At 41.9% G+C, this 25,922-nt stretch overlaps 1 protein-coding gene across 5 annotated transcripts in view; it reads left to right on the top strand.

The window, feature by feature from the left end:
• The window catches only part of DOCK2 (dedicator of cytokinesis 2), a 406,900-nt gene that overhangs the window by 135,106 nt on the left and 245,872 nt on the right, over window positions 1–25,922 (top strand). For all 5 annotated transcript variants that reach the window (XM_026510947.4, XM_057312309.1, XM_057312311.1 and 2 more), the window contains one exon: window positions 14,289–14,437. In XM_026510947.4, the coding sequence (XP_026366732.1) occupies window positions 14,289–14,437 (149 nt within the window). The remainder of the gene's footprint in view (window positions 1–14,288; window positions 14,438–25,922) is intronic.

Consider the following 25,922-nt stretch of genomic DNA (forward strand, 5'->3'; position numbering starts at 1 on the left):
TTTTTACACACATATCCGCCCATGCAACCACCACCCATGTCAAGATACAGCATGTTTTTACTACCTAGAAAGTTACATATGGAAATTAAAACAAAAATAAACAATAATGGTTACACTTACATAGTGTTTACCATGGTCCAGGTGTGCTGCTCCAAGTGCTTTACACATAGTATTTTATTCTGTAAACCTTGTGAAGGGTGGAGCTCTCATTTTCTCTACTTTACTGATAAAGAAACAAAGATATAAAGAGATTTGTTTGCTCTTAATATCCTCCATCATTGGCTCTGTAGCACTCATTGTGTGTCCTGGTACCTAGTGGATCAGAGGAATGAGAATGGAGCCCCTTCATGGCTGACATTTCTTTCTGTTCCTCTTCTTCATAGTCCACTTAATCACTATGCCTTGCTTGCCCTGGGCTAGTAGGCTGTGCATGATGCGCTCGCAGGAGCGTCCTTGAGGGAAAGGGCCAGACTTTAGCTATGTTCCATCCCAGTTTCAAGAGTCGGGCACATTGTAGATGCTCTGGATATAGTGGTTGACTCTTGTTGCCAGAAAACTCTGCTCTCTGGCTCCTACTTGCTTCTACTTAGGAAAGTGATAGTGTTGACAAGTGTATTAGTTACATCCCCTGGGAAGTTTGGGCTGCTTAACCATCTTTGGGCCCTTTCTATACCTGTCTTTGTGATGATCTAAAAATTTCAGGTGAAAATCCCTCATGCTTCCAAGCCCCTTTGAGCTCCCTTGTCCCAACATGTGTCCCCAGACATCCTGTTTCAGACCCCAGGTGTTGCTACTTTTCCATATTTCTTCTCCTCCTCTTCCTTGTCTCCTGTATCTTCTTTCCTCTCCTTTACCTTCTCCTTCCTTTCTTTTCATCATGGTCTTCATGAGCATAACCAAATAAACTTCAGGAAGGTGCTTTCTGGTAAATACACTATAATAGCCCATTATAAATGCTTTTTGGGATGCAGCCATGTTCAATGTATTTTCCATATAGTTGAATTTATGCTTACCCATTTGTAGTAGATCGTTTTCAGACACATTTAGCCAGCTGTCCCTTTGACGTCTCCATTTGAATGTCTTGCAGGTACTCCATCTCAACATTTCCAAAGCTGTATTCGTTCTGCTCGTGAAAATCTTCTCTTCCATTATTTTTCTGCCAGTCATTTGGAACTAGCCCACAAATTTTCTTGTGCCTCATTTTTCACTTTCAATCAATCACTAAGGCCTTTGAATCTTCTTATATATGCCTTGAATTTGGTCACTTTTCTCTATCTTTCCCACTTACATCCTGGTCCCATACACCTCTGTGCCGTTTATGATGCTTGACATTTGCTAGGCACTCCATAAATATTTGTTTGCGTGAAAAATAAATGGAGGTGCCGTGTAAGGACAAGCACACAGTCCTGAGCCTTCCTACATTTGTTGTTTTTATGTTCTGCATGGGCACATGACACAGTCAAAGGAACTGAAGCCATTATCTTTTCTCGGGTTCTTTTTAGATTTAAAATTCCACAGTTTGATGTCAAAAGCAGCTAAACACTACTAAGCTTTAATATAGAACATTAACATTAACTCAATATGAAAAAATTCTTTAAGGATTTAATACAAAAACAAAACAAAACAAAACAAAACAAAACAAAACTATGTTTCTCCTACAGAATTAGTTCTCTTCTACCTTAATGACCAACAAACTCTAGAACTTGGGTGGTTTCCTTTACTGCCCTGACAGTTTATCACACAAGCAAAGAGCTACATTTTATGGGCACTTGAAGCCCTTATGTTAACTTTTACACTGGCATGTCATCTTCTTTCTTTTCTTTTTTTTTTCTTTTTGGAGTAAGGTAACATGGGAAGAAATACATATAACTAATAATAAATATATCAACATGTCACGCCCAAAATAAAATATTAATGTCAATTTCATAGGAGTACAGCTTGAGGTTCATCAGCAGGGACTGAACATAATTGGAAATGCAGTGCGCTTCATTGTACCCATTTTTTTATACTGTTCCTATCAATTGACTGGTTCTTTTCTTTATTACACTTGGACTGCCCCGAGGGTAAAGACCATATATTGTCCTCCGTTTGCACAGAAAGCTTATTACATGTTGTGGACTGATATTTATTCTGTTTACTTTCTCCTGTCTCACACTTAGCCCAGTTTCCTCTTCATTGGCTTCAGAGTCCAAACAGGATCTCTTTGATCCTTTCATTAAAGTGTTGGGCCTAGCTATGTGATTCATTTCTTAAATCACTCTTTCGCTTTGGGCCTTCCAGGGGAGGGCTCACGTGGGCTCTGTTGCAGGAATGGAAAAACTAAGCAGGCAAAAGCCCCTGCCCCCTCAGGACTGTCTCTGTTCTCTACCTTCTTAGCTGAGTGCTTTTAGAAAAGAAGAAGAGGCCAGAGGAGAAATTCTCCCCATTTCCACTTTTATTTATGGGGGGTAAAAGGCAGTGATTCCCCCCCTTCTCTGAAGTTTGCTTCCAATTATTCAGCTTGTTTGAAATATATTACACTTCTCTGTTTTCCCATTGTAATGAGCAACACTGGATTTTAAATGCGTAGGGCTATAAATGAGAGGGGCCCCAGCCTCCTCTCCTCTGGAGCTGTTATGGGAAAGGTGAGAGGAAGAGAGAATCAGATGATGATTGGAGACAATTACACAACCATTCCATTTTGCTAATGCTTGAATCCAGGAGAATTTTCTCATTTAATTCTCTGAAATGAAGGGCCCCTCTGTTAGCCTTAAAATGTAAACAAGAGGCTTTTAATGTGCACTTTTCCCAGAAATGGAATGCTGGCTGCTCATATTGATCCAAAACATTGCTGTTGGTTTTTGTTCTTCTTGGTATTCGTTAAGTTTTGTGAGGGCAGCAATATAGGATTGCTCAGGGGGCGGCTTGAGGTTTGCGGGCAAGCGGCATTATTATTCTAAGTTGTAAACAGAAATGTAAAAGGATGTTCAGAAAAAGCCTGCCTGAGCTCTCCTTTAGTCTCTCCACATACAAAAGGGAGCATAAAAACCCAAGGCTTATATCCCAGTCGTTTCAATTTATATCCACCTCTTGGAACGCAGTCCTCGGAGTTTGGTATTTCAGACAGAAGCGCACTTTGTTTGAATGATGCAGGTGATAGCTTTGAATCCATTTCATTCCAGCACGCCTGGTCCAGGTGTTTTGTCAAGTGTGCATGTCAGCTACAGCTGAAGGAAACTGAAGTTCCAACGTGCTTTGCTTTGGATCCCAAAACTTCTTAAGCATAGCATCAGATCCCCGCACCTCATTATACTTAATAGCTACGACTGGATTTGTATGACGTCTTATTTGGAACCTCTTATGAATTAGGCATTTTGATCCCCAGTTTTAGAGGAAGGGAGGTAAAATGACCTATCTGAGGCCACCAGTAGTAAGGCTGGGACCCAGACCTAGGTCTCTGGACCCTCGATCCAGAGTTCTGTCTGCTTCCCATCCTTGCCTCTGTGATGGGGTAAAACCAAGAATGGGAAGGTATTGCCAGAGGACTGCTCAGGGAAGGTGGGGAAGGTGAAGAAGCACACATACAGTTCTGTTCCTTAAACATCCCTCCCCCAGCCCCCAGCTACTGTCACTTTGTTTCTTCAAGGACAGCAGAGAGTAATAAATATTGCAATAACCCAACAGTAAATAGGGTTCTGATTCTGAGAGTTGCCCTCAATGTAGGCAGACAGGGCTCCCTCTCTGAAATCAGCAAACACTCATTCATTCATCTAACACTTATTAGGATCCTACTGTGTGACAAGATTATTCCAGGAACTGTAGGAGACAGGACCTGATTGTGATTAGACATCTCGCCCTAGGCTCTCACTGTCTTCTAGGAAAAGTAGTGAATGGTTTGAAAGTCATGATTGCTGTTTGCTAACCAACTGTAGTGAGATGGGTAAGTTCAAGCAATTGTAGCTCAAGAAATGGTTGGTTGAATTAACAAAATGAAAACAAATGACTGCACTGAAGGTTGAATCACCAAGTCGATGAGTGCTCATTATTGTTTAGGGATTCCAGGACTGGAATTTGTTTGTTTTATTCCCCTGGGACCATAACCCTTACTTAAAATGAAACAAAACAACCAACGATTAAACAAATCAATCAACGAGGATCTTGGATTTTCTATTGCAGACCAGCTTGAGGGAGCTAACAAATTCAGAGGGTGGCTGCCTTGTGCTGGCAGAATCTAGGAGTTGAGAATGATTGTCTGCACCCATGCACATGTGAATGGAGTGGCAATGGTGCTGGCATTGAAGCCAGACAAACCTGTGTTGGAATCTTGCTAGGTTGTGGTCATGCTAGCTGAGTGACCCTCGGTAAGTTACTTGGAGCTCCTATTTTCTCATCTGTAAAATAGGGATAACATAATATATGAAACAGGTTTTGGTAATGATTAAATAAATTCTCAGTGTGGTGCCTGGCACTAGAAGGAGTTCAACATATGTTGCTTCTCTCATACTTAATATCCCCCTCTCCCATTCCCTTTCATTCTCAATAGTTTTCTGGACAAATGGGTTCTACCCTTTATTAAAACATATTTGTTATAATGACTCCTACTACTGAGAAAATTCTGAGTATACCACCGCAGATTAGCTCAGAAAGAGTTAAAGGTGAAAGAGTTCCTGGTTAAGTATAGATTGAAATTCGTGGGCCAGAAAATCATGTGAGTCTACAAAGGGCCAGGGGCTGGAGCAAAGGGATTAAAGGATCTGTGTAGCATGGTGTGGAAGAGAGGCCGTGGGTCAGGGATGATAAGCGCTGCAGGGGTGTGGGCGGCATCGACTGTTCTAATAGGTGTCCTAAGTGCTTATGAATTAATTTGAATTCTGGATGTCACTGAATTAGAATCAAATGGGTGCAAGAGATGTAAGACACAGCTCTTTGCAGTCAAAAAGCTAACTTGACTCATTTCTCCTCTTGCATGAATTTGAAATGGAGCCTAGTACTTTGATGGGAATCTTCCTTTAAAGAGGGTCCAGATTATCCAGTATAGAGGCCACTAGGTTCCACCCCAAGCTTTTCTATTTGCTTGTCTTCCATTAGCCAGGGTTAGGAGGTAGGCGAGACAGTCTTATAAAAGGCTGAGCTACACTCATCTGGTATGGCATTGTGAATGTAATTGTTCTAAGCATTAGGGACAAATCAAATTTGGGGTCATGACCCAATTGGCCATATCTGCACCTTTATTTTCCTAAAAGCACTTTCTGTAGAGCTGGATTATGGTTTAATGAGTGAGCTGGCTGGGAGGAGGCCGGTCAGCAGTGGCAGTGAAAATGATCTCGGAAAGTGCAAAGGAGTAAGTGAAAGTGCAGGTACCTGTCAGAACACACCAATTATGCCCTAATAGCTTTCAGAAGGCGTGATGACAGGCCACCTCTGCAGCCACTTCACACCATCAGAGAATGTTGATGGGAATCTTTTCATTACTTGCTAGTTGAGGCAATGAAATGGTCCCCATGATTAGACCTAATTTGATAAACCCTAAAATGAATCTCTCTCACTCCAATGTTCAAAATGCATATGCTTACACGATGATATAGCACATCTATTCCATCAGCAAGACATGTTGACTCTGCTCCAAGTCTCTCTACTTCTGTCTGCCTCTCGTGCTACAAACGAATCAAGCTTTCATCTTCTCTCGCTATCACTGTTACCATAAGGAGCCAGGATAGCTTGGTAGATGTGCACACGGGCTCTGGAAGCCCATTTCCCAGGTTTAAATCCTAGCTGTGTGATATTAGGTAAGTTACTGAGTCCCTCTGGGCTTCAGTTTCCTCATCCACAAAATAGACATAATAATACACTCTTCATACAGAGAATGCCTGGTAGATAGTGAGCGCTCAATAAACATTAGATTTCCTCTTCCCCTCCTCAAAAAGCCTCCACAGTGTTCTGCCTTCCTCTCTAGGCCCACCCCCAGCACTCATTAAAATACAAAACCAAAACATGTTTATCCCCACCGAAGGGTCAAACTCCTTACCAAGGGCCACAGGGCATGAAGACACCTGGCCCCAGCCGGACTCTCCAAGTTTGTCATCTCATTATTATACTCCCCATGTTCTATAATCTGGCCATACTTCATCTACATGATTCCTTCAATATGTTAGGCACAGTTCCACCCCAGGGCCTTCACATGCTATTTCCTCTGCTTGGAATGCTCTTTCCTGAGATCTTTGCAAGCTTTTCCCTTCACAGCCTCAGGTCTGAGCTCAAGAATCTCCATCTCAGGGAGGCCTTCTTAACTGCCTCATGTGGAATGGTCTTCCCTGCATGCCCAGACTCTCTTTCTCCTGTTACCCAGTTCGTTGTCTTGCTGGCAGCTGTCCGTATTTGTCATTGCAACATCAACTCCAGGGCTCAGTGTCTCTTGTGATCCACGAGCATTTTTGTGCACGACAACTCCAGGAGGACTTTCTCTCCCTACAGCTGGCACCGGCCTCCCTGTGCTCCCCTTAGGGTGTAGGGGCCTGCTTGCCTGTGTGCTGAGAGCACTTGCAGTGCCCGTGGCTGTCCATCCCCAGGGTCAAAATACCCTGGCTGCTTCACCCTTGTGGCCTGCACTACGCTAGAGCTTGCTTTCTGTGATACTTGCCTGCCTTTGCAGCCTGCCTGGCCTCCCCCCCTTCATTGTCCCACTTCTCTACTCCCCTCCTAGTGTTTTCTGGAACACCTCCTAATAAGAAGTCACCTTCGCCCAAACCTCATCTCTGAGTTTGCTCCTGGAGAATCCAACCTAAGACAATTATTATCCTCTTGAATTGTTTTTGATATCCACTAGAACATAACATCCAGTACAACAGTATCTGTTACAGTAATTATTTGTTCTCTCTCACTCTCTTTCTCTATGTATAGATATAGACATAGATTGATAAACCTAGATTAATTCCATCAGCATCTCTCTCTCTATATATATATGTATGTATACATATATATATATTTACTCAAGGATATAAATAGATTACACATAGACTATCAGAGGTTACAAATTATATTTATAATCAGTGTGACATTTTTTGAGCACAAACGTACATCCTCTTAATTCCAGCAACTATATATCAATCTACCTTTCCTGTCATCACTATGTTTCTGAATGGCCAATTTCAAATTCTTATAGGGCATTTTCTTATAGGTTTAGTGCAATGTCATGTCTCGTGTTAAATATAGAAGATATATGGTAAAAGCAATAGCTTGGATTGAAGGTGAAGTGGGTATCTATAATAAAGTTCTGGAAGTACGTTTCTTTCTTAGCATTCACCCCTCAAAGATACCTAAGGAGAATTTTTACAGCTGCTGAATTCAGTTCTGAACTCTCTAAACAGGCTGTGTTTGTTTAGCTGGGGAGACATTCTGGCCCTCAGGGTTCATAAAGTGAAGATGTACGTCATGGCAGACGCAGGCTAGAGGGGGCGTGAGGGACAATTCTGGGTATTGTAATTAGGTGTGCTTTCAGGGAGGTAGGGAAAGTGAATCATGAGTTGCTGCTGAAGAATGTGGGGGGATAATTCTAGTAGAGTTGTAAAAAGCTTGTAACCTGATCCAGAATATGAAATTTGTGGGTAGTTATTGATTTCCCAGTGGGTGGAATTACTTTTCTTGGTGACACACTGGCTGGAGGAGGGACGTTGTGAGAACAAATTGCTATCTGTCAGAGGAGTTGTGTGTGGAGGTCCTCCTCCATGTGCAGCTGATCCAATCATGGGGCCTCTGACACCTGTGAATGGTCCCCAACCAAACAGAGGAAAAGCACTGAGCCAAGCTTGCACTGCTCAGCTTTGCCAAGGGAGAATTTTGGGCTTCAATTTGGCGTTTTCTCTGTTTGCCAAAACGGCTGTGGGGAGGACAGGGCAAGCCTTGATAACCACAAGCTCCTCACCGACCCCCAAGAGGATTGAGCTGATCTGAATTCACCTTTCGGTCAATTAGGAACTTGGCTAAAGCAGAATGAGTTTCACCTTAAAGCCTGTAAAATATTGAACTGGGTTGAAGAATCGATTAACCTGTGTTGGTGACAAAATAAGGGCCTGGCTATGAAACTCCAAGTGAAGGCTGCCACAGGGAGGTTTAGACATGGGGTAACCACACGGAGGATATGACTGAGCCCCTGACACAGACACCTTGCTTGTGTTTAACCCTTCTTCCTCTGGTGAGAGCAGACATGAGTGTTCTCATGTCTCTCCACTCTGTTGGCAGAACTGGGATGCATCTGGGCTCAGAGATCAGCCAACATGCCCCTAGTGGGGACATAAGGTGCCAGTCTCATCTTCATATATTTCACGAGTGATCCTTTTGGCTCTTCCTCACTCCATATCCACTTTGAGGCTTCTCTTTATGGATATCGCTTTATATCCAAAGACCTTTGCTGATCCTCCCTCAGGTGCATGAAGATTGTGTGGGGCTGGTACTGAACTGGTACCTCTCAGAAAACCTTGAGGTATACCCTTGCTACTGAAGACAATTTGAATTTAGAATGTGGGGTAATTACATCTTTTGTTTTCAGCTTCGGGCCTCGGCTTCATTTCTGAGATGATACCAAGGATCTCACAGCTCATCCCATTTCTCTGACAATGACCACGTAGTGTGACAAATGATTAAGACAGAAGTTTGAGTACTACAGGAGCATAGGAGAGGGTCACCAAGTCATATTGGGGTGTCAGGGATGTTGTCCTAGGGGTTTTGTCATCTAAGTTAAGACCTAGAAGGCAAGAAGAAGTTAGTCAGGTAAAGATGGATGGGATAAAAGTATTCTGAGCAAAGAAAATAATGTGCAAAAACTGAGAAGCAGGGGAGGAACAGGCTGGGACAGTGTGGGAGGCGGAGTATGAGGAGGTATGGAAGGATTTGATCACAAAGAGCTTCACCTATGCCAAAGAGTTCACAATACTCACTCTGAGGACAATTGGAAACCATGGAAGAACTTCAAGCAGTGAGTCCTGTGGTTAGGTTTGAGTTTGGGGAAATTCCTGCCACTGAGATTGGAAATGAGATTGGTTTGGGAGACTTGGAATGGAGGGTAGAAATGGCTTGTTTGGGGGCAGGATGTATATGACTTCATGATGGACTGGCACTGGGTTCAGAGAGAGGAAGCACATTCGTTTGGTTGACTGTGTGTACTGTGTGACTGGGGTACCTTCACTCTGAGAGGAGTGGACCTGTGGAGGAGTGGACCTGTGCGGAAGATGCTGAGTTCAGATGTGGTTCATAGGTGTGCTACCCTCTGGAGCTGGGGTTGGGGCTGTGATCACAGGGGTAGTTTTGGCCTGATGCATCTCAAGGTGATTTTCCCAAACGGACAAAGCATCTTTATTTCATTCTTTCCATGGGGCTGATATTATGGAGATGGAGGCAAGGGGAAGGACCTTCATATTTAAAGTGTCCCTGAGTCTTGAAATTATTTCAAAAGCATATGACACTTCAAGAGAGCTATGGATTCTGGTAGCGGCACCTTCTTCCATAGGACAAAACTTTCTCCAAGAAGGAAGAAACCAGAGCCCAGAAACACTGCATTGTTCTCTCTGCCATCACATCAACAAAATAAAGCTCCTTGCTGTGAAAATACAGAGTTGAATAGCTCTGCAGTTTCCCAAGTGCTGGCCCAATTACAATTTGGACTTGTCACCTGGTGGCAGATCTCCCAGCTTTTGTCGGGTGTCAGGTACCCACAGTGGGTTTGCGGATCTCTGATATTCATTGGCTCTGCCTGTAAAGATTGATTTAAGGCTCTGACAACATTTATCTTTCAAACCATTTGTGTTTGTTTGCTTGACAATCAAGCCACAATTTAGAAATGCTACTTCCTGAAGCTTTACAGGCTAATATAATTTCACAGCTCCAATTACAAATGAGAAAAATTATTTCATCTCAAAACAGAGGAGCAAGACGTTTCTGAGAAATCATGGTTAATGAGAAGACGAAGTACATTCTGAAAAACAGGCCATGTTATTAATGGCCTCCTCAGCTAAAATTTTGCTGACTCTCAACTCCAGGAGGCTCACCCTCCAGGGGTGCTGGGTTTTGATAATCTGTGAAGTAGAGGACTTTCAGATTGATAAACCACTGCTTCTGCTGGGGCTTGGTCTGCAGCTCCCACAACAATAGTGGTTTTTAAACAATGCAAACATGTCCACTGTCTTTCCACCTAGCAAATGTATCCTTCCTCCTGCCACCTGTATTTTGTGGGAATCATAGACTTTTGGATGGGGACTCAACAACCATCTAGTTCACCCCTTCATCTGACTCTTTGAATACATTCTCATCATCCCTATCCATAGACAGCCTACCTACTACTTAAATACTTGGTAGGGATGGAGAGCTCAAAACAAGACCTCTTCATGAAGATCTACTATTTTAACTCTATTTAAAGTAGAACTTAAAGTCTGGTGACTTCCCAAGGAGATCTTCATTAACATCAAAAATCACTCAAGTGACCTTTTCCCTCGGATTCATATCTTTGTAATGGGATCTAATCAATAGTTCACAGAACGAACTTTAAGGAAAAACTTGACCTTTTACTACGCAGCTCTGTTGAACTGTGAACAGTCCTAACAGGTTGTCACTCCCAAGGGGTAAAGACACCAGGTTTTTCCTTGTCTATTTACGTCTGCCTCTTACTTCTGTTGGCTTTGTTGCTGCGATGGGCAGGATACCCCTTGCCATTACCTCCCACCACAGAATAGCGATTGCCACTTAGGGAGCCTTCAATGACTGTAGTAGTCTGACTAAATGAATGAATGAGTTAATTAACTGCCTGAATGGATTAACCTCTTATCTGCCTTTACATATCTCTTTACATATCATTCTAGGTCCTAGTGATCCCATTTTACAGAGTTTTAAGTGATTTTTAATCTTGAGTCACAACAGGCCATTTTAGACTTTAAGACATGGTCTTCTTATGCTTTCAACTCAAGATGATTGACTATTCTCGATCTATTTCTTACCACCTTCCTTTATGGTCCTATTAAATTTTTAGCTTCAACAAAAGACAAAAATGTTGCATCAGAGCCTGGGACTCTGGTAGAACTCAGCACTTACCTCATTTGTCATCATCTGGACTACTGCAATGGCATATTCATTGGTCTCTGCCCTTTGCAGGGTCTCTGCCATCTTTTCTTCCTCCAGCTACCCTATATGCTGCAGGGACACAAATGTCCTTAAAACACATCTTTTGATGACTCCTTTTTCCCAGAGACCTGTGGGAGAACAAGACTTTTTGTTGTTTTTTAAGTTTCCTTTATTAGATCTTTTATTTTACTTGCAAAATTAACTTCTCAAAGAGGAAGACTTTATAATCCTTATCTGACTTTGTGAGAGAATGCACAATTCTTAGCTTCGGGTTGGTGATGCAATGTCGGTGAAGGCAGAGTTGGGAAGTTAAGTTTCAGGAAATTGAGGAAGCCGTCCATCTAATGGCAAAGAGTTTACAACTTCAAATGAATTCACCTAGTTTTTCAACATTGAGCTTGCTAACACATGTCATTTCCTCGAACAAACAAAAATTTCCCAGATTACATGTCACATTCTTTAGAAGATAACCTTTCAAACAAATTTCTGAATGAACATTGAATCAACTTTCTTTACCCCTTTTAATAAATAGTTCTGGACAAAAATTTAACCTTATGGTGATAAGATATGGACCAGGTATAGATTTAACTTAAATGTTATTGTAACTGGTATGTAAATATTATCCTGTCTTTTCCCTTATCTCTCTAAAGGAAGGGTAATTGCTCACCCAGTATCTTGTACTCTTGAAAGTCCTCAGGTCACAATTTCTTGAGTCCGAATTAAGTATTATTATGTCTGTGGCCTATGATTTCCCCTTAATTTTAAGCAAAGCCAAATCAAAATTTTGGTTGCCTATAACTTTGTTTCCATAGAGCAACAACCTTCACCTCCCACTGCTTTGAAGAATTTTCCTTTTAAATATTATCTCCCATTATTCTACTTCCAAGAGACTGTTCTGCCCACACAGATCTATGTACCCTAAATCCTCCCTCTTCCTATGTCAGTGTCACTTACTCATCAATAATCATCTCAAATAACTTATCTCCCACTCACTCAACCAAGATTTACAGAGTCACTACTATGATATAGATACTATGTTTGGCACTTGAGATTTAGTCTGGCTCTCATGGAGCTTACACTTTGGTTGGATGAAGGGACATTAATTATACTAATTAGAATTTAATTACAAACTGACATTGGTACTCTGAGAGAAGGGACACAATTCTATCAGAGCCTATAAAGTCTTACACGAATCTTCTAACTAGAGATTATTTCTCCCATCTGAAGCCCTCGTGGCATTTTATGACTCCACCAGTTGGGATTCTTTGGTTGTGAGTAACAGAAACTTACTCTGCTAAATTTAAGTTAAAATAATGTATTTGGAAGATGGGGAGTAGTTCATAGAATCAGAGGAAAAGCTGGGGAACCAGTCATCAGAGAGGAGAGGCCCAGAATAGCAGTGGGAGAAGAAGCAGCAGGCAACCATGGGCAGCCTCTTCAGGGCACTTCCTGAAGACAGCTGCGCTCCAAGAAAGATTATATTCTTCATCTAAGAGCATTCTGGTTAAGAGCACAGGCTCTGCAGTCAGACTGGAATCTACCACATACTAGTGTGTACACTTGGGCATATCCTTCTGTTTCCTCATCAGTGAAATGGGGAAATAGTGATATCCATCTCCCAAAGTCACTGGAAAGATTGACTGAGGTAATCCATGCAAGACACTTAAAACAGTGCTTGGCACATTGTAAGCATTCAGTATGTTAGCAATGACAGCAATTGTTGTTATTAAATTTCCCTCAAGATTCAGATTTACGGGGTCATCCTAATTAATCAGATGTCCAGCCTTCGTCCAGAGAAGTGCAGGCAGCCTCATGAGAGTATCCCTAGGATTATATTCCACAGCAGGGTGGCTCTGCAGAGTGAAACCAGGGGGCTGTGCCAGGAGAGAGTATAGATGTTGGGCTGACAGAACGAGAGGTGTTTTCTCCTTCATCCCACCCTTGTCTTACTCTATGTTCTGCCGTTGCTCTTTGTTTTTGCTGCTGATCATCTCCGTCAGATTTTAAGAATCTAGTGGGTGAGAACCTTATCTTATTGCTATATTTCTGGAAAGACAGTGCCCTCCTCATCAAAGATGTTCAATACCTGTTTGTTGTATTGAATTAAAATGAAATCTTGGTGTATAGGATTTACATCTCAGCTCTAGAAGCTGAGTGGACGGGTGGAGGGAGCTTGAAAAATTTGGGGAATTTTTTGTTTCTTTCTTGGAAGTTTTGTCATTTTCAAGAGAAATACAGAAACAAAGCTGTGTAGGATTTCAGAAATTTCCTGCGATGGGAATGCTAAGAGAGATATTATTTTTTTGCAAAAATTTTAATTTATTTAAAATAAAAACCATTGTGCACAAGGGTGCAAGTGAAGGATTGTTCACTTTTGTACTGTTTGTGCCAGTGAAAATGTTCATCACTAGGGCTATAACTAAATAAAGAAATATATCCATAATAGAGAATACATTACAATAGCTACAAATAATTAAGTTGATCCCTATGTGTAACAACATAGAAGGTGCTCCAAGAAGGTGAGTGTTCCAATAGATGAGTGAAGAAAAATCAAGGTACAAAATCAAGGTACAAAACAAGATACAGCATAATCCCATATTATGAAAAGGACACAAAAACAGAACGACACTATATGTTTTATACTGATACATATGTGAAACTATAAAACGATCATGAAGGTTTATCATCACAGTATACTACATCTCACTTAAGTGGAGGCCAGATCAAAATGATACTACATATTTTATACTGGTACATTTTTATATGCATATACATACGTAAGTTTTATATGTATATATATACGTATATATACACACATATAAATATATATATATGCATATACAGTTTTTTACACACATATGTATGGAATAAAAGAACTGGTTTCCTCTGGGGAGTGAGTGTTGGGGGAAGGACTGGAATTGTGAATGATGTTCCAGGGAAGTCTTAACCTAATCTTTAATATTTAAATTTTTTTACAAGGAGAATATATTCATGAATTATTTACTTAATGAAAAATTATCTAGAAAGAAAGGAAAGAAAGAAAGAAAGATAGAAAGAAAGAAAGAAAGAAAGAGAAAGAAAGAAAGAAAGAAAGAAAGAAAGAAAGAAAGAAAGAAAGAAAGAAAGAAAGAAAGAAAAGAAGGAAAGAAAGGAAAGGAACTACACAACGAAGATGCTCAAATGCCTCTGAACTGCCTTCTTTCCAGAATGCCGGGACATTCTTCTTCCTGTCATCACCAAAGAACTGAAGGAGCTGCTGGAACAGAAGGATGAGATGCAACACCAGGTCCAGGAGAAGAAGTACTGTGTCGAACTACTCAACAGCATTTTGGAGGTGCTCAGCTGTCAAGATGCGGTGAGTCCTCATGATGATGTCCTGGACTCAGACTAGCACTGAGCTGATTAAGCTCTAAAATATTGATGCTGATGAATAGCAGTTGAAGTCTAAAGATAAAAGTCAATGGCTTGCTCAGTGGGCCTACTTTTCCAGTGACTAACCCCCATGGCTGTGAAAGATGGCTTGGGGATTGGAGTTAAGCATGTAGCATTATGTCACCATATTTCTTATTGGACAGGATTTCTCAGGGTGTAGGTATGGACATACTGCAGCCTTTTTAGATGACTTGTCCATTTACTAAAACCCTTGTTTGCAGAGGCAGAAGGGAGAATTTCCTATGCCTACAGTCAAGAAAACCCTCTTATCTGTTTTCTTAGCTGATTTACTTTGATTTTGTTTCTTTAGTTATCTCCTGAAATGGTGAAAACGGTTAAGGCTCTTTCTGGCTGAGCAGATTGCCCAGGCCTAGACTCTAGAAACAGGGTGAAGAGTGGGATGGTGGTAGGGAGGTGGCTATGGCAGTGGAGCCAATGTATATTTGGTAGACATCATTCAGAGATTAGGCAGGAATGGCACCAAAGGGAAAATTTCAGGGGAATAAGTAGAGGGTTTCTAAAAGGGCAGAGTCTGCAGAAGAGAGCAAGGGAAGTAGATTGGTGGTAACAGTAAAGATGTAGAATTCTTAAGATTTGGAAGAGAAGGGTAAGTGTTCTTGATTTAACTCAGGTTCATTTGGCAACCTCACCTTGTCTTTGAGTAATGTCCAAGAGTACTCTGCTCCTAGATGGGCTGATTTCAGAGGACTGGGTAGACTTAAATAACCAAGTATTTTGTAAGTATTTATATAAGCATCCCCCCCCCCGTCTCCTCCCAAGAAAATGCTCAAAGAAGGGCTTTCTGGATAAACTATATCTATGATTGGCTATCATTAGAAAACACTGCAGAGCATTCATTTTATTCCTTTACTGCTTGTATCCCCTAATCAACGATTGTTATCAACTTCCTTATGTGTCTTGTCCTTGCCATTTTTGCCATCCTAATTAAGCTGCTTATCCCATTACTAGGTGAATGCAGTAGCTTGATTCATTTGTTCATTCATTCATTCATAAATATATACGATACATCAGCTATGTGCCTGGCATTGAGGACACACAAGCCTGGTCTTTTTCCTTAAGGAAATCTATACAGATTATATGAATAAGCAATTGCAACATAACATAATGGGTAAAATCTCATGAATGCACACAAGATGTATTGGAGCTTCTCAGAGTCCATCTGAGAAACAAACGGAGGGCTTCAGAGGGGAGGGGGTGGGGGAATGAGATAGGCTGGTGATGGGTATTAAGGAGGGCACGTATTGCATGGTGCACTGGGTGTTATACGCAACTAATGAATCATAGAACTTTACATCAAAAACCAGGGATGTACTGTATGGTGACTAACAGAATATAATAAAAAAAACATTAAAAAAAAGATGTATTGGAGCTACAAAGATTTTGAGTGTGTGTGTGTCTGTGTGTCTGTATGTGTGAGTGTATGTGTATGTATTTTTGTCAAGGAAGTCTTCGCAAAGGAACTAAAGCTGGGTGTTCAGGGTGAATAATTAATGATCACAGCTACTACTTCATTTGCTGTTTTCTAGGCACTGTGCTAAATGCCATCCGTGTTTTCTCTTTGCTCACTCTGATTGGTGCTAAGGATTATTATTACCATTTTAAAGATGAAAACCTGAAATTCATAGACTTAACATTCAAGACCAGACAGCAAATAAATGACAGGGTCAAAATTCAAACCCAGGTCAGTCAGACTCCAAAGTCTGCATAATCATGGGCATTAGAGATGCAAGAGCATGGTCTTTTCTCCTCTCATTTTCTTCCTATCCTCTCCCTTTTCCTTGGGGGAGATGGAGAATAATACCCAAAAGCTTGGATAATCAAGATTCACTCTATGATGTTGTCATGATGATGGTGGTGTTTTCATAAGTGCATTCACCAGCCAGCTGCTGAACTGGTTCCAATCTTTGAAATTTGGTCTTTTACAAAAATATTAAGGGAGAGTTTGGGCTTATTCTCACTTGTAGTGTAGGAACATGAGAGTTGGCTCCTCATTTCTCCAGAAACATCCTAAAGAATGTTGCCTTTTCCTGTTGAAAAGAATTTACAGTATTTCTTATAGTTCAGTAATCCTCATATCCCTTTTCATGCAGAAAAAAATCCTGGATTTGTTGGGATACGCCAGTGGATCCCAGTTTGAGGAACACACTTATAATGGGTTAACCATTTCCCTGATTTGGGTAGAAGGTTCACGTCACGGTTCATTTGTTAAGCTGCAGTGCTCAGGCTCTGTGCATCCCATGCGAGTGGTCTCCTAGAGTTCTGTTCTGATGGGTTGTCATCATTTTCACACTGGGTAACATCAGACACTGGTGAGAAGAGCCTGCTATCTCGCACACCCCTGGGTACTGGGGGCTTCAAAGTCGAGCAGTGAGTGGGAAGCTCTGAGCTCCCCTTGGAGGATTGTGGCATTTGGACTTGAGGTGTGTGGGAGGTGTGGTGTCACTCTTTACTGTCTCTGAGTGCATTGCTTTTAGAATGACTTCTGACTGTGGGGCTCAGCCCACCCCTTTCCTAGGGTGAGAAACTGTCTTTGCTGGATGAGTGATTAAATACTATTATTACCGTTGGGTTTGGTATAAGAGCCTGATGCTCTTGGTTTGGTGAGCTTCACAGCCAACCTCTTCAGCTCATGAAGATGGAAATCTCTCTTCTTCTCAAAAGGTTTTTCTTCCATGAAGGAGACTCATTCAGTAGCCATTATTACTTTGAACCCAACTGACAATCAAAAATCCCAAAGTGTCTCATCTAAACCTTTCTTGCTCCGGTATATAGCAGTTTTCTACTCCGGCTGCACATTTATATCACCTGAGGAGGTTTTTTTAAAGCAGCCATATCAAAGCTCTAGCCCCAGGTATTCTGATTTAATTGATCTGGGATTGGTAGGGCCATTACAATGACAATTTTACCAGGTGGTGATAATAGGCAGCCAGGGCAGAGGACCACAGCTCTAGTGCAGAAAGTCTTAAACTTGAGCATGGATCAATGTGACCTGGAGAAGCTGTTAAAATAGGTTTCTGATCATTATGTTTGGAGGATGGGACCTGATCATTTATTTTTCTGAGTTCCCAGGTGATGTGCATGCTCTTGGGCCGAGGACTACACTTTAATAACCATCACTCTAATGCGACCTAATTTTTTTTTTTTATCTTCAGTATTCACTGGAAATGGAAGACTGGTTGGACTCATCCTCGGTCCTTTACCTTCTTAATTAAAGAGCCCTTTCCAATCTATAAAACCTAGCATCTTCTAATATGGCATTTAATAAACCATAAAATGGCAAAATCTTCAAGCACATTCATTTGTACTCATAAATTCATTGTCATGCAGTAGTGTGGACATGGCCTGTACAAATATCTGACTTTGAAAATCCATACCAACAGGCATGCTATTTGGTTTCTGCAGGCACCGACTTCTTAAAATTGGAAATTTGGAGGAAAAATAAAAAAATCCTCCCAGGATAAATGTCCTGGATTTTTCTTCTGGTTGTTTGGATCTTCTCTGCTGATAACAGCATAGCCATTCCCTTTTAGTGACACTTTGTTGGCCCCATGGAAAAGCCTGTCTGCCCACCCAACTATAGGTTATATCCACCTGCAGGAACCATTGCTCAGGGATAGAACCACACGTGCAAATCTAGAAATTGTAGTATAGCATGCCAAGCTTTCTTTTGGGGGGCATTTTGTGTTTGGGGGATGGGAAAGGATGCTTGTCTTCAACTGATTGTCACTATTTTGGTAATTACAGCCCAGCACAGCAGGTGTGTCTTGAGGAAGCTCTGTTTTCCTGTTGTTACCTTATTCATTGTAACCCTGGTGGCATATGACTCAGGGGATGATGTCCGCCTTAGCCTGGGTGTTGATATTTTTTTCATGATAGTGTTAAATTCTCTCCCCCAGCTTGCTTGAGTTGCCCTTGGCACATGAAAGGGACAGGCTCAGGTGAAGGATGAAAGACCTGACTTCTGCCTCTGTTAACTCCTTTCTCCCCTTTCCAGAGCAAGGTTAGTTGTCAACTCCAGTTACTTTGAAAGGCTGTTTCATGCTGGCTTCGTTCTGTGCCTTGCCGGCTGCTGAGTAACTCCTAAGATTTAATTTTGCGCCAAACCCAGAGGGAGTGTTTTTTTTTCCCCCCATCTCTTAAAACAGGCTTTTTGTTTTTATGTTTCATTCCTCTAACAGAAAGAAGAGTCATCATTTTGCACCCTGCTTAGCAATGATAAAGTATGTAAAGATGACTCCTAAGTCTGAACAGGAGATGTGTTGGTTATACCTGCCTCATGGAGGTAGTGAATGCCCAGAATCAGCTTTTTTTGTTTTTTTTTTAACCCTTTGAGCCCATTGACTAAATCTAGGGGGTGGTTAACCAATGCACACTATTAGTTCATGAATAGTTTGGGATTTCTGGTATTTTTGTTTATCAGCTTAGATGCTGGTAGGGAAGGCTTTTGCTCATGCATTTTCTCCTGCCTGGAATGTCCTCAATTCCCATTCTTTCTATGCATGTAAAATCCTAAATGCCTTTTAAGTTCAGCTCAGACAATACTTCCTTTCTAAAGTCTTCTCAATTCCGTGCCCTCACCCTCTCCCCTCCACTGTAAACCCCCACACCGAATCAAGACTTCCTTCTCTGTGTCTTCATAACTGTGTATTTGGACTGATTTTATAGCACTAACTGCTTGGTATTACACTTCCCTGTGTGTGGCTCCTGCCAGGCTTTGAGCTCTGAAGCTCAGACAGCAAGCCCTTGCTCCCCTGGCTTTGCAGAACTCACACTCTCAGCCTCGCCTCTTGCCAATTCCACCTTCGCTCTCCATCCTCCTGCTTGACTAGAGTTCTTTCAACACCCCTCTTCCCCAGCCCCCCTCTTGTGTCCCAGGAGCAGCTTTTGCCTGCGCTGTTATGGCATCTGTGTTGTCATCCTCTGTGGGCTTCTCTGCCTGTGGGACTGGGAATGCTGTGAGGACAGAGACCAACTTTACAACAGCTCGACCCTTCCCTGCCCACCTCCCTCACAATGCCCGCTCACAAAGCTATCTGTTGTAGGAATGAATACATGAATGAATATGACTTGCCCAAATCAATGGTGGAACCTGATTTCTCCCTCAGGTCTTCTGCCCCGAGTGCTAGGAGGGTGTTCTCCTTTCTCTTTTTGCATTTCTTGGATGTCAGGTGCAGGGGTTGAATGAATCACCCTCAGTTTATGACACATTACCATCATCGGTATGTGCAAGGCCTTCCCTTGTTGTTTTTTGTTTGTTTTTTTGTGTGTATGTGTTTCTTACCTTTTATCTCCATCTCTTTTTCCCATTCTCTTAACTCCTCCACTTGCTATCGGTGAGTTGTCTGATGTGTTGAATATGCATGTGTGATTTAACACACGTTTACATACATATATGCACAGACACTCATACCCCTCCTATAAAGAGGGTCAGACATTGACACAAAAGGGAAATAGCATCAGCAGCTCCATTAGGGTTCCGACGGGTGGGAAAGGACAATGGTAGGCACAGGGAGCAGTCTAGACTAGAGGGCATTCTTGTGTCAGCACTGCTCCTGACCTGCCACATGGGAAAGAAATCTGTAGTTGGGTGTCTTCTTCTGAAGCACAGCCCCTATGGCCACCCTAGTTCTGGGCTCTCTGATAATCCCAGGCAGCCTGCTTGATGTAGGGTAAAAGGGAGGCCGCTGCTGCCTCTTTGAATTACCATTTAATTCCCAGGAATCAATACCACCATGCAGAAGCAGCAGGGTTTTCTTCTAACCTATATGCTCCCTCATATTTCAAACAAAAGGCAGGGAGACAAGGCTTGCAAAAATTCTCTTGTCTGTGGTGCGTACCAAACAGAGAGCCGCTAATTAAGCCCCCAGATTAAAGCTGAAATAGATGAGACTCCTCTACCTTCTGTGATGTCCAAAAGCATTCTCTTTTCACCCTTTGCTCTTCCTTTGCTTCCATGGTGTTAAATGTGCCCTTTCTAGGCCATTAGAATAACGTTTGATGTCACAGATGGTGGCATATGATACACGTTCTTTCCCTGCACACTAGCCTATAAAATGCTCTCTCATGCATCACAATTGTTTGTTTCTGGCAACCACATGGGAAGGTAGGTTTTACTCTCCCCATTTTACCAGTGAGGAGGCCTAGCCTCAGACAGAGGCCAGCTGGCACTCCTGACAAGGTCAGAGAGTCAGTAAAAGGCAGAGCCTGAAGGGAATCCCCCATCTCACTCTCAATGCAACAACCTCTCACACACATTGCCTTCTGCCTCTTCACGTATACACTTCACCATTTGAGAGCACTTTCTCCAGCTTCATTTCCCTGGTAGAGGTGAGAGCACAGGCTTTGGGGTCAGGCGACATTCATGTATCCATCACACAAATACTTTCAGAGCTGTTATCACGTGCAATATTCTCTGTGCTGAGGCTACAGTGATGAGCAGAGCTGGGGACACATCTTGATCTGCTTCCTATTAGTGTGGGAACCTTGGGAAGTCATGCCCTCTTTCTGTAAAATGTGGATGCTATTTCTCCAGGTATGTTGGGATTACAGTAAACAAGAACATCTGTGAGAACACGCAGCACTGTACCTGGGATATAATCCATACTCAGTACACGTGACTTTTTTTCTTGCCTCTCTGTTCCCCTTCCCTCCTATGCTCCTTCCAATTGTTCCAGGCCTATAATTTTTTAAAGAACAGTAAAGGGCGAAGTGGCCTCCTGGGAGAATGGTAAATAGGTACTGAGCCTGGGGAGAACTCTGTTCCCTATTAGCACTGAAAATAGCCCTTGAGGCAGGCCTGGTGGCAGCCAGATGCTCTGGAGCCCTCGCAGTCTCCACAGGAGACTTGCCAAGAAGCCGCAGATGCTGCTGCTGGAGCAGAGCCGTTCCCTGCAGGGCATCTGGGCCTCATATGGGTTCCTGAAGGGTCTGGAGAAAAGTGTCATCCTGCCTTTTCGGGGCCTTCTTTGGGGTGTTCCAGAATTTCCCTTGTAATAGCTACTGTGTGGGTTGGTGTGCTGGAGCTGGCTCACACCAGCTCATGAGAATCAAGTGTTAAATTTTTGGGAATCGTGTGAGTTATTTGTTAAATAACTGCCATTATTAAAAATTTATATAAATATCTATAATTAAATAAGCTATATTAAAATCAAACATAATAAATAGATATTCAAAACATATCACTTCCTAATTATCTTACTAAACTTTATTCTTATCTGTATGTTTGAGGTTATTTACATCTGTTGTGTCTATGACAGAAATACTATTTAACCCTCTTCTGCTGCTGTCCGTCTCTTCCCGACTCTGTTCAGTGATGTCAATCATGAAGGGAGTCCTCATACTACAGAACTGGCAAGCACTGTATACGCAGGCCTCTGTTTTTGTCTTCCTGGAGAGCCAGTTGATAAACACATACCAACACCCCACTGCCTGGGACTCAACAGAATTGCCAAAAACAATAAAAACCCCAAAGCACAGGGGAGCTGCTGCTGCACTTCTCTTCTCCCCAGCAGCCCTGGATCTGCTGTCTACAAGTTGTCGTGGTCAAAGAGAGGATGCTCCAGGGATGCAGTGATTTTAAGACAAACTAAACACTCAACCCAGAGCAGAGATATAGAAATATGTTCCATTTCCAATGGCAATTCTTTTCAACTGGTAATGATTTCTTCCCTAGTCGTGCTGAGTGTTTACATAGGTCAGTGAGAAAGAGCCCTGATTCCTGCATCGGTGAGGGGCGGGGTGAGGATTCAGGTGCCGTAGGCTTGCTGTACCTCAACCGGGTGTCTAATCTCACAGCTGTGGGAAAGGCACATTTGACAGGAGACTGCTATCTTTCACCTCGGTAGGTTTTGGTCTTTGGGACTTAAATAGGGCTTAGAGATGATTAATGTTCATTTTTGATTAGGCAAACACTGCAGTCGTCATTGTCACAAGGAAGAACCATCAACAGGGACTAAAAGTGATGGGCAAAAGTGTGATGAGAAACAGAGTATTTGCATAATCTCAGAGTATTTCCCCAAGTATCCACTTTTTAATGACACAGGAACAGATAGTAACTTTGCAGTAGAGGAACCTGAGTGCCACCCCCTTCACCAAGTGATGAAAGGAGCATCACCAGAAAGGACACATATCAGCATCATCAGCCTCCTGATAAGATGTACTGAAAAGGACACCACCACTTATGTGGGGGATCTTGCCAAAAATGCATAGCCTCACTCTAATAACGAGAACGCATTCAACAAACCCCGACTGAGGGATGTTCTAAGCAATAGCAGACTAGTACTCTTCAGAAGTTCAGGTCTCCAAAGAAGAAGCACTGCCACAGATGGGAGGGGACTTAAGAAACATGATGACTAAATTCAGTGTGGGATCCTGAATTGGACCATGAACTGAAAAATGGACATTAGAAGGAATACTGGCAAAATTAAAATAATGTCTATGGTTTAGTTAACAGGACTGTACCAATGTGAATTTTCTGGTTCAGTAATTGTGCTCTGGTCATGTTGACATTAAGATTTTAACATTAAGGGAAGCTAGATGAAGGATACATAGGAACTTTCTGTATTATTTTTGCAACTTATCCATAAAGCTAACACTATTGCAAAAAATAAATAAATAAAAGCTTATCTTTGAAGTATTTAAGGAGTGGCTGCTCGCTTACAAAGTATGCATTTTGAAGATGAGCAGTTCTCTAAAGCATACCTATTGCAATGTGAAGGGATGCTGATAGATAAGGGGTTTTCTCTGCTTTATCAGAGAGGGTAATAAAATCTGCAGACAAATGACTGGCCTAACCAGAGAATTCCACCCTATTAACTGCCTCAGTCTGTCAGGAGGCAAATGTAACCTCCCACCGAATGAGCAGTTGACTAAACCAATGTTAGCATGCAGGAACCCAGGACTTAGCCTAGGGACTGGAAATGTGGAAGAGCATAAAAGCCTGCTGTGGTCTCAAGGATCTTGCAGGCTATACCATTTCACTTGGGCCATTTGACAGCCCTGTCCATGCAATAATTCCTAGGCCAACATGTGGGGCTTGAATGTCACTTGATCTTTACTTGGCAGACTTGGAAAGTGAGTGGTTTGGCATAACTTAACAGATGGTCCCTGTGTCGTTTATTCTCAGAGAATCCACCTGGAAAATTAGAAGACAGCTTTTGTTGATGGTTGACTAGAACTCTCTCCAATAAAATTAATAATCCAACACGTTCTGTTCCATCAATACCAACTAGAAATACTTCTTGAGATGTTCTTCAATATTCCTTTATCTACCGTGACCAAAGTTTAAAGGAGTTTGCCTACAGCCAAATCCATGATGGCCTCTCCTCATTTGCTCTGTCTGTCCTCTGTCCCTCAGCCACGTGGACTGCCTCTCAGGGTCAGGACAAGGGTGAAAGAAATGAGGCACTTGTCTGGGATGGCAACAAAGTGTAAGAGGGCACCAAAAATTCAGTAAGCAAGAAAAATATTATATCAATGCAATATTTTTAAAAAAATCAACGTTTTGATATTTTGTTCATCATGGATTTTTTGAATTAGCTTTTATTTTTTAAAAATATGGCATTAAATTTCATTTGTATCTATTTTTGATGCCCCTTAAATTTTGCCCGTTGGGCAAGTGCCCCAATTGCCTTACTTTCTCATCCAGTCATGGCTCCTTGTAGTGCCTTTCATTGACACCAAATGACCACAATAAGAAAGCTGGGCTCTGACCCATGAATGAGCAAGTGTAACAGCATGCAGGAGTGGAGAAGTTATCTTTTCGCTCACCATGAAAGACTGTGGAGGGGCTCTGGAAGATTTCTGTCTGCAGGGAACCTTTGCATAAAAGCACAAGTTGAAAGGAACAGCCATTTACAGTAAACCTTCACTGGGCCAGCCACTTGCTTTCCAGAAAGCATTTCTTGCATAATGTCTGAATTAAATCCCCCTTCACAGTTGGGAGGCATGAGTTAAAAGCCCGCTAGGCAGCAGAAAAATATAGCTGTGCTTGGTCCAGGTTACAGTTACTGAGGGAACCATAACTTTGATTTGTTCAACTGGTGTAAATGTAAATCCTTAAGTGAAATGTGTTAAGCGAGGAAGAAAGTGCTCTGTGTTTGAAGATGTTTTTGATCTACACCTCTGTCTATAGCACCTCAAATGTCATATACAAACTGGGGGCAGCAGCTAGGTGACTGAACAAGGGAAGTTTTCAGAAAACAATCGAGGAGTTCTAGAACGGACATTTTCTCAGGGAGATTTCAGACAACATTCGTGTTAGAGATAAACGCAATTGATTTAGCAGCCCCGATTAGAAAATAAAATGTTTAATTTCCGCACAGTTCCTCCAAGCAACACAACATGCTAAAGTTATCTTTGACTCTCCATCTATTACATTTTCTTCTACCTGGAATCCAAACTCAGCTTAGCTTTTCTCTTCAACCACATTTCCTACTATTTTCAGCCTGCATTCTGCATTCTGGTAAGACCAAGTTCTGGGTCTTCCTCCAGGCCTTCATGTTCTTTCCTCTTTGTCCTTTAGCTGTTTCCTCTATCTGGGATGAACTCTTTTTCTTCCTTTTACTTGTCTAGTTGTTCAGTTGGTGGTTCTCAGCCTGAATCTAGTTCACAGATATATTTTGTTTGGCTTGCCAAATTATTTAATAAAAGTCACAGACCCACGACTTCCTGTCGTTTCTAGATGACTGGCTTCTCATGTTTATGTTATCTGCCTCACCCTATGAGCATCTGAATTGTGGACTTCTGAGAGCCAAACCTTGCCTTTCCTAATAGACCCAACCCAATTTCCTCTTCCATTAAGAAATCATCACAGGTTCTTCTTGCCCTGTCTTAGTCACTTTCTCTGCTGCATTCTGATAACTTTTGGCTTTACTGTAGAATTTAGCCCTTAATTATGTGCAGTTTTACATTTGTTCTTATCATGTTATGCTTGTCTGGTTTACATTGAAGGAGGACTCGCTCTTTTTTTGTTATTTCTCTCTTTAACAAATGCATTGTCTTTCTTTTTCACAGTGCACTAAACATTAACTGAGTACCCACTCTTTGTCAGGCACCATTCTAGGCATTGCAGATGCCAAAGTGATTAAGACAAAATGCTCTTTCATTCAGAACTACCTCTAAGACCTTATTCCCCGATACTCCCCAACATTGGCCTCAATGGTCTATTCATTATTTCATAGCCCACCTTGTCTTATGCCTTTCTCCATGATGAACAGTCCTCCCACTACCATGATGAATTCTCCCCAAATATCCAAATCATAGCTGTCTTTTGAAGCTGGGGTCAACTTCTCTGATCTCTGACCCACCTAGCCATTCCACAGTCCTATGTCCTCCCCAGTCTCTTGAAATTTTGACATAGCATACCATTTACTGGAATAACGCTTATA

The sequence above is a fragment of the Ursus arctos genome, unplaced genomic scaffold (genome assembly GCF_023065955.2).
Source record: "Ursus arctos isolate Adak ecotype North America unplaced genomic scaffold, UrsArc2.0 scaffold_15, whole genome shotgun sequence".
NCBI lineage: Eukaryota > Metazoa > Chordata > Mammalia > Carnivora > Ursidae > Ursus > Ursus arctos.